Source organism: Mus caroli, chromosome 13, assembly GCF_900094665.2.
Source record: "Mus caroli chromosome 13, CAROLI_EIJ_v1.1, whole genome shotgun sequence".
In the NCBI taxonomy this organism is placed as follows: domain Eukaryota; kingdom Metazoa; phylum Chordata; class Mammalia; order Rodentia; family Muridae; genus Mus; species Mus caroli.
The window spans coordinates 36,153,216-36,163,196 of record NC_034582.1 but is presented as its reverse complement, the minus strand read 5'-3'; the positions used below and the strand labels follow the sequence as shown (position 1 = coordinate 36,163,196).

The 9,981-nt window shown below is 45.1% G+C and overlaps 1 protein-coding gene across 1 annotated transcript in view; it reads right to left on the bottom strand.

The window, feature by feature from the left end:
• LOC110307912 (N-acetyllactosaminide beta-1,6-N-acetylglucosaminyl-transferase) overlaps positions 1 to 5,552 on the bottom strand; it is a 102,062-nt gene extending 96,510 nt beyond the window's left edge. Inside the window, exon 1 of the mRNA XM_021180180.1 lies at positions 4,047 to 5,552. Within this exon, the coding sequence (XP_021035839.1) occupies positions 4,047 to 4,965 (919 nt within the window). The 5' untranslated portion in view covers positions 4,966 to 5,552. The remainder of the gene's footprint in view (positions 1 to 4,046) is intronic.
• Between the last annotated feature and the right edge of the window lie 4,429 nt (positions 5,553 to 9,981).

Below are 9,981 nucleotides of genomic sequence, written 5' to 3'. Positions count from 1 at the left end.
GTGTAGCCCTGGCTGTCCTGGAACTCACACTGTAGACCAGGCTGGCCTCAAACTCAGAAATTCTCCTGCCTCTGCCTCCCGAGTGCTGGGATTAAAGGCGTGCGCCACCACTGCCTGGCAGAATCTTAGGTCTTTAGTTGGCTTCTGCCATCATGACCCAGGCTGAGGAGCAGGCTGGCGTGACCAGACAGCGTTCTGTCACAAGGAGGGGAACTTCCACCCACTAAACGCAGGAGCTATTTCAGAGTCTGACTCTAGGGAAGATTTGGAGGACCATGAATCTGTGCCTTTGGTTTCCCTTGGTTTGCGATATGACTGCCCACCAGGGGACCAAAAAATAAAAAAAAAAAGTCCAGGTTTAATTCGTGAATCATGGAATTCAGGGTGTTGCTGGTAGTTTCTGTTCAATAAACTGGTAAGAGTTATGGACTCTCAGGTGCAGGATGGGAAAAGACTCAGGGCCATATGTGTGTCCAACCCAGGGGGTTGCTCTACAGTACTCCTCAGTCTCTGCCTCCCAGGATTTGCTTAGTGTCACACAACTGCCCACTGTATTTCCAGTGCCTCTGCTTCTGCCATCTCCTGTCTACTGACCCCAGACCTTTTTTTCCTTCACTATGGCGTTTGGCCTTTCTTCAGTGACAAGGTTTGTCATTAAGACACTTAAGGTCTTTTTCAGATTGAACATCTTTTTGTTTATCTTGGTCTTTCTAAGAATTAAAAAAAAAAAAAAAGTGAGGAGTTTGTTTTTTGTTTTTTAAATCTTGGCTACTCTCCAGGGGACAATTCTTTACAGCTTGGTGGCAGACATGAGTCTATGTCATAGTGTAAGTGATGTGGAAGGAAGAACCTGGGCTTTCACTTTTCCTATTTTGGTCACTGTTAATAGGGAGAACTGGGCACAATGGTATATATCTGTAATTCCACTATGTAGAGGTCACAGAGGCAGGGCGATTGCTGAAAATTTAAGGCCAGCCTAGACTACATGGCAAAATCCTCTCAACAAACACAGAAAGGGAGGAAGGGAGGAAAGAGAAGAGAAAGAAGCAGAAGCAGACTTGGAAGAGGAGGAGAAGGAGGAGGAGGAAGAGGAGGAGGAGGAAGAGGAGGAGGAGGAAGAAGAGGAGAAGAAGTAAGAGGAAAAGGAAGAGGAGAAGGAAGAGGAAGAAGAGAAGGAGGAGGAAGAGAAGGAGGATGAAGAGGAGAGACAGAACAATATACTTAGGGGCTCCCACCTGTTTTTGAGGCCTGCTTCTTTTAACCCAGTACATCACCATCTTTCGTTCTAAGATCACAGCTCCAGCAGTAGAGCTCTGCTCACTCATTCCAATGAAAACGCAGTTCTCTTAAGCTCCAAGGAAGATCATGTGCATATCACATGTTGAATTTACAAACTAAAGAAACTCTAATCTGATCAGAATGTTGACCACAGCTACCTGTGCCTCTCTTTAGACAGGGTCTCATTATGTAGCTCAGGCTGGCTTATAACTCATTATATAGACCAGGCTAGTCTTGAACTCACAGAGATTTACCTACCTCTGCCTCCTGAGCTCTGGAATTAAAGGTGTTGCCACCACCAAGGCCACCTCTAGTTGCTTTTCATGAACTGTGTCTCAACTGTTATTTTGAACTGAATTAAAATAGAACTGACTGAATCCACTGTAAACAATTTGAGATTAGTCGAATCATCTGGAACTTGTGTTGAAGAAGGTAGAGATCATTCAGGAACAACTGATACCCAATAGAAAATAGAGTTGGAAAGACGAGTCTCAGAGCTGGGCAGTGCTGGCACATGCCCCTATTTCTAGCACACAGGAGTTAGCAGCAGGCAGATCTCTGAGTTCGAGGCCAGCCTGGTTTACAAAGCAAGTTCCAGCATAGCCAGGACTACACAGAGAAACTCTGTTTCAAAAAACAAAACAAAACACAAAAAGACCAGGCTCAGGAGTCTCGGGTTACTTATCATGGTGTCTTCACTACTGAGAGCAGGGCCTGGAGTCTAATTGTTTCAAATGTCTTTTTCTCTGCAGAGGAGGCCCTGGTCTAGAACTCCTTCAGGTTGTTGTCTGTGTTTCTAACCCAATCCCAGGAAAAAATAGCCTAGGCTGGCCTTGAACTCTTGGCCTCACTAAGCATGACCTTGAGTTCCTGGTCCTTCGCACCCAAATGCTGGGATTATAGGCATGGGCCATGATGATCAACCTGCTTCCCGTTTAAAAAGCCGGGAACGGGGGCAAACATACCCGTCACCACTCAAATATTATTAATACTATTGAGTTTTAATTTTATTCCCCTTTTCCAATAAATATTTAGTTCTTAACTTTAATTATATGTATGGGTGCACTATCTGTGTGTGAGTGAGGTGTACATGGGTACCAGAAGAGGGCATCAGATCCCCGGCAGTTATGGGTAGCTATGAGCCACCTGATGTGCCAGGATCTGAACTAGGGTCCTCTGTAAGAGCAGTTTGAGCTCTTAATTGCTGAGCCATCCTTCCAACGCCATAATGCCTGCCTGCCTGTCTGTTCATATGGACAGAATCTCACTGTCGTCCCGGATAGCCAGGTGCTCATTATGTAGACCGGGCTGTCCTTTAATATAAAGAACTCTGCTTGCTCCCCTCCTCCAAATCCTGGGATTAATGATGTGTGTCACCTTTCCCTGCCTCATAATGGTGTTAATTTAAAATAGGTATTAGGTTTAAAGAAAACATCCATCTACGATGGGTCTTTGGTCCCAGAGTTGGGTAGATCAGCAAAACCAAACCACACAAGCAAGATTCACCCTGACTCTGCCAAGCCATTTCCCCATCAGCTATAAAACAGTCTTGAGCCCTACCTCCCAGTCTGTGAGGAGAATTTCTGTGACCTTTTTTTTTTTTCTTTTTTCTTTTTTGACTTTAACAGCAATGGAATATATATACAAAATGGAAAGAAAGTACTTAGCCCTTTATATAAAGTGGAATCTGCTCACTTGTAGCTACATGGATGAATCAGGAAGATATTGTGCAAACGGAACAAAGCCAAACACTGAAAGGCAAAACACTACGATCTCATGAATACCTGGACCCTATGCAAGAACCCTATGCAAAGCAACGATGGCGGAAAAAGGAGCTGCTAAGAGAGTGGACTGGGGTCTGTGGGAGAGGGAATAAACAGCAGCTGACCAAAGGGTACAAAATTCCAGACAGACAGAGGACTAGGCCAGAGAGTACCACACAGCAGGGTGACTCTACTTCACGAAGACAGCAATTTTCATGAGACCTGCAACCCCAAGAAAGTGACAGGCAAGCAAGGTAAGCTAAGTAGCTTGTCAGTCATTCCATCCTGCTTGCTAGCATCAAAGCACATTGTATTCACCATGGTTTGCACATAAAACTAGTAATTTAAAAAAAATCAACAAATAAATATTCCACATTCAAAAGCTACCACTTGAAACTGCCAAGATATATTTTTAAAATTATTTTATTTATTTTATGTATATCAGTACTCTGTAGCTGTCTTCAGACACACCAGAAGAGGCCATCAGATCCCATTACAGTTGGTTGTGAGCCACCATGTGGTTGCTGGGATTTGAACTCAGGACCTCTGGAAGTACAGTCAGTGCTCTTAACCACTGAGCTATCTCTCCAGCCCCAAATGTTTATTATGTTAAATTACTTTTTTTTTTTTTTTTTTTTACCACAGGGCACAGTGTCACATGCCATTAATCCCAGCACTCAAGAGGCAGAGGTAGTTGGATCTCCAAGTTAGAGGCCAGACTATTCTACAGAATGTATTCCAGAACAAAACAGCCAGAGCTTACAGAGAAAGCTTGTCTTGAAAAAGATAAAAATTGCCACTTTGTGAGGCGCTTATTCAGCATCGATATGTCGTATATATTAATGAAAATGAAGACAGACACAGGGGCTCATCTGAAATCTCTATAATCCCAGTTATCCAGAAAGTCATGACAACTCAGGAGTTCCAGGATAGCCTGGGCTGAGCACAAAAAATTAATAGCATTGAGACAAAGATTTCATTGTAAGAGAAACAAAATATACATACCAGGGATCCTATTGAGTGTCACCCAGAAGTGCTCATCAGGACTATACGTGTCCTTGGACCAGGAGATTAAGTCTACTGAACGCTGGTCTTTGAGGACAAAGTTAGCAAATTCCCGCGTGAGAGCCACATAAGCAGTGCCAAAGTAAATGGTCAGGTTGTGAGGTGGGGGAGCTTTTAATCTCGCTGTATTGTGCACGTAGGGATTTTTATGGTCTAACAGCTCCTGGTGGACATACTTGGTTCTTCCAACTGCATGTGCAGGAGGCAGCACCCCTGGGGTGAGATTCTTCCCAATAAACCCTTTCAGGTACTGAACTATTTCTTTGTTGGTTTTCAGAGGAAAGTCCTGCCCGCAGGCATTGAGGACATATTTCCAGGGGATCTTGGAGGCCACCAGATCTTTCATGCAGTTCAGATCAGCCTGGAGCCGGGAGAAGCCACCATAGACCACCGGCTCCATCCTAGAGGCCAGGAAGGCATTGGGGAAACAGCTTAGTAACTGCCGCACAGCTTCTTTGAAGGTGTCTGTCGCCTTACTGTCCACGTGCACACAGTAGACGTTCTGGGGCATGTAAATGGCCCTGAAGAGTCTCTCGAAAGTGTCATAATCTTTGTGGATAGTAAGTGTGAAAGCCAGAGGGAAGCGGGCTTCTTCTTCAGAGAGAGTCTCTGTTATGTAGTGGTTTTGAATCTTGTACTCGGGGCAGGTGAAATTTTCCAGGGTGGTTTTCCGTGCGCTGTCCACTGTATAAAAACTCTCCCCACTGAACATCTGCAAACAGACTTCCGCTAAGACTGAAATATTGGAAATCGCCCTCGGGAAATGATAGTTCTTCCATAATTTTCTATCGTACATAAACATAAGCATCAAGGCAGCAATAAGAGATAGGCTGAAAAGACTGTACTTCCAAGAGCCCATCTTCCAAAAGCAGGAAATGAGCCAAGTGTCTTCAGAGACAGAATTGGAGCAAAGCTTCCTTTAACTTACGTTTTCCCCAGGTCCCAGTATCATCCCGCACGGATGTACCATCCCGCACGGAGGAGGCTCTGATGAGCACAGCTCCTTGGTTGGTTCTTCTCTCCCTTCCCTTTTCTTAGCTTGTTTCTGTTTCCTTTTTTTCATTGACAGACTTCCGAAGCAGATCCATTGCCCAGCCTCCAAGTAACTTATAACCAATTACGACACAAAAATGCCCCACCCCAGGGAGGTTCCAGAGGCTAATGACCCTACCTGTCCTCACAGGAAAATCTGTATCAGTGACCTTTCAGCCAGGCAGCGCTCTGGAACTCGAAACCAAGCCTCTTCTTCTCCCAGTGGAAGGCTGTTAACTGTGCCTGCTGCCTGGCTTCCTGTTAATCATTGCATTCAAATGACTCGGTTTGTTTGCTTAACCAGCTCTGTCCCAGCTAAAAGCTTCAATTCGGAACATGTGAATACTGCCTGGAGAGAGACTGTGTCAATAAAAATCGGTGTGCTTGACAATAAATTGCTTTACCCGGCCTTTTTCCACCCATACTCCCCACCCCCCTTTTGTACCAGCTGGGTATGCTTTAAAGCAAGGCGGATGACTAACTGTTGTGCCAAATTCTTTCCAGGGCTTAATTTTCTGCACTGCTAGGGAAGTCCTTAAAAAGGCATAGTAACTACTATGAGAACATCACCATTTAACTCCCTGGATGAAGCAACTGAAACACTCGACATAAAGGCTAGTTGTTTAAAACAAAAATATCCCGGAAAGACCGGCAGCTTCTCACCAACCCCAAAGTCCATGGAGGCTACAGTTTCGAAATGTCAAGTTTGTTTCATGTTTTCCCCACTTAGGATACAGGCAGAGAGAGTGCTATGATGCCCAGAGGAGTAAGGGAGAGGAGACAAGTAGGTTTAAATATTAGACATAGAGACTCCCAGATTCGGGAGCTTCGGTTACTTATTTATTGCCCAGACTGACCTCTAATGACTGACCACAATTGAGTTTAATACCCTGGCCTCTTCGGTTTTGCCGGGGATACTGAGGCTCCCTTTGGAGGTTCTTAGTCTCAATCATACACAAAATTAGAAATGGACTCAGGACCAGACAGTACCTACCTTTAATCCCAGCACTTGGGAGGCAGAGGCAGGCAGATCTCTGTGAGTTCAAAGCCAGTTTGGTCTATAGAGTTTCAGGACAACCAGGGCTCCAAAGAGGAAACCCTGTCTTGAAAAAAAAAAAAAAAACAAAAACAAAAAAACAAATCAGGGCTGGCGAGGTGGCTCAGTGGGTAAGAGTACCAACTGCTCTACCGAAGGTCCTGAGTTCAAATCCCAGAAACCACATGGTGGCTCACAACCACCTATAAAGAGATCTGATGCCCTCTTCTAGGAGAAAATCCTGGCAGTTGCCAGGAGGAGGGAATGGCGGGGGGAGGGGAGGGGAGGGGTGTCATCTCGCCTTTTAAATTAGACACAGAGTGGAAATAAACAGAGAAGCAGGCAAGGATGCCCCAAAGTGCATGCATGCTAGGGAGCTGAGGAAAGTTCTTCAGAGAACCCTGACAGGCTTGTCATTATTGTGTGTTATAGCCCACCTTCACAGTGGGGGGCGGGGCTTTGTTTCTGCACATGCTCTATTCGTAAAACGAAGCTGGGGTAAGAAAGGGCGTTTAGTCTTCCTCTGCAAAGTGGCTTTCTTCACATGTTCATCTTGATGGAGACCGGCTTAGCTCCTACTCTGTCCCCATGTAGCAGGGACTCCAAGTGTGTGTCACTATATCCAGTTTAGATTTGTAAACAGTTTAAAAGGTGTGTCTTTGTGTGCAAGACAGAGTTTATCATCCTAGGTCAAACATAAGAATAAACCTCAGACAATGAATAAAAGAATTCTTTTACTAAATGCATTTGAGGTAGGAGAAGTGACAGAGTCACAGAATAAACAAGAAACACACACACACACACACAGAGGTAGAGGGCAGAACCCCTAACAGCCACACTTCCAGAAAATGACATGGTTACTGTCTTTTCATTTGAAATCCTTATGTTCATGCCAAGTATATATATAGTACATGCTGGAATCCACTGATGTGCCCTGTAGCATGTGGGACCCGGAGGCATGTGGTTCGAAAGGGCATCTCTGATGACTTCAACTCATGTGCCCTCATCTGTCTGTATCCCTTAGCATCATTTGTACATAGCAATCAGAGGGACACTGACCAAATGCTTCAGCTTCCATGCCCCAGGGTCCCTGCTCACATTGGTGAGAGAATCCAGGCAACAATGATTTGTAAGATAGATATATGAACCTGTGTGTCACACTGAACATACCTGTTTTCCTACTGTTTCTTAATAATGGAGCCGATATCCTATTGTAGTAGACACTTCATATTTTGTACTTTTGTTTGACCCCCTACTCACAGACAGACACATTTTGATTAAAAACAGGGGAGAATTCCCAGTGTAGTGCAGTGGTAGACCATTATGTAGTGTGCTAGAAGCCATAGGTTCAATTCCCAATATTAAAAAAAAAAGACAAAAACAAATAAACAAACAAACACCCAGGGCTCTTGAGATGGCTCAGTGGGTAAAGGGGCTTGTTACAAAGCCTCATGTCTGGAGTTCGATGCCTCGACCCACGTGGTATCAGGAGAGACCAGACTTCTGAAAGTGTTCTTTCATCTGTGTACGCTGCCACTCCGTGTGTGCCCACAGAGATGATAGTTAAACTAAACAAAAATAAAAGATAAAGAAATGCCAAAACAAACAGGAAGACACGAGTTCATATCCTGTCAATTAGAGAGATGCTGGTCTGTCCCCTCCATAGGGCTTCCTGTCACACTTGCACGATCTCTCTTTGAGCAAACGAGGCCCGGGGACCCTGAAGGTTTAATTCCCCGAAGCAACATGCCTCAGAGGCCTCGGGAATGATCTCCACAGATGGCCCGTGGGCAAATCCTAGTTGCTGCGGGAACTGGTGGTGCTGAGTGATTTAGCTGTAGATAGTTTTGTCTGCTTGACTCCAACACAAATAGCTCCATCCAGAAACACGGTGGGCTTTCCTTAAGTTGTCCATTCCAGAGCGCAGTGAAGTACACCACTTCCTCAATACTGGTGGGGCGGGGCGGGGCGGGGGGCGGGGCGGGGCGGGGGTAGCGGTAGGGGTGGTGGTGGATGGAGGATCTTTTTTTATTTTTCCCTAAGAGGAAAACAATTTCTCTAATTTGTACTAATTTTTCGAATCCCTCCAGGTAGACCTTGTACACCTCAAATGAACTTGACTGCGGGGGTGTGGGGGAGAATAAATGCAGATGTCAACGCCTAATTATGCTTGCCTGAACTGGTACAACCATTCCCACGATCTTGTCTCCTAGGTTATCTAGATGATGACGTCAGCTTTGTACTTGGCCCTCACTTCAATCTTAGCCTCATTCAACCCCTTGCAGATACTCCAGGAGCAAGGGCAGCAGTAATCCCCTCACCGTTTCTAGACTTTGCAGCTCGCAGGCTTTGGTTATAAAGCCTAGAGGTGATAGCTGGTGCTTGGTTGCAGCTATTGAGTTGCAGGATACTTGATCACCCGGTGAATCCGGAGATAGAGTTATTTACTGGAACAAACAAACAAACAAAAATCCAACAACCTAGTTTGGGTTGGGGTGTGGCTCAGCCTTAGCCCACACCTTTAGTCTAAGAGCTCTCTCCTTGAATACTGTAAACAGGATTAAATAAAGTCAGTCATAGAGGCAGAGCAATTGAGAGGAAGTGAACATAAGATTACTGAGAAAAAAACCATAGAGAGTAAGGGAAAGTCAGGAGGATGGATAGAGAGACGAACAGGAAGTAGGAGAGAGGGACACGCTGACTTTTTTGAGACACGTGAGATAGAGCATGGCTTCTGGAGCGTTGGTTGGTTGAGGAGGAAAGACAGCTGGGTTCGGTCTCTGCCTCTCTGAGCTGGCAGGTATTCACCCCAGCATCAGGCTCCCGAGCTTCACTGGTAAATCCGAAGGTTGATATTTTGTCAAAAACATCAGTAGAACCTTGTGCCTCACCTGAAATGCCACAAGGATCCTTCTAGAAATACCTGTGATTATTTACAGTATTGTTTTGGGTAACGCTAGTCATTTTAAGAAGAATAAATATGGGCCTGGGGAGAAGATGACTCAACAGGAAAGGCATGTGCCAACAACACCTGAGTTCCGTTCCTGGGACCCACATGAGAGAAGGAAAGAAGATACCCACAGATTGTCCATTGACCTCCATATATACATAGAAGTACATATAATATACATATGTACACACACACAATACACACACTGTTAGACCTAGTGGGGAAACCCCCACCCCATTCCCGATTCGGCGTGCGCCCAAAAAATCACGAAGGACCATCTCTTGCTGTAATTACATGAGGACGTTTAATTACGGAGCTCCGGACCGACATGCATCCCACACAGGAGATAACTGATATCAGCCACGAGGCTCGAAAGCTAGGAGTTTTTATGGGGTAAGGGGCTTAGGGGGTGTGGAATTCAGCATAGCAACACACTATTGGCTTATTCAAACATTAACAGAAGGATCACAGAGCAACAGGACTTTGTTCCTGTGGGCTGGGGGCTTATCTTTGTTCACATAGCAACCAGTTGATGTATGACTTTTACCTGGCGCCAAGGGGCAATNGANAGAGGGGGAGGTTCCGGCCAAATGGTGGGGACTCAGACAAGATAGCCTTGCCTGCGTCCTTGAATTCTTTTCATCTTCACAGTTAAGATGTTCTTAGGAATGCCTTAACAACAGCCCTGCCCTGGCAGGCCTGGGGGCTGTTCGCTTTGTTCCCAGTCCCAGGCCTGGGCAGTGGGCTCTTAAACAACTCACAATTTACAATATTTTATCTTCCTTCAACACCACCCATAAATAATAAAAAGTGAGCATTATTATATATGTGTGTATATATATATATGTATATGTATA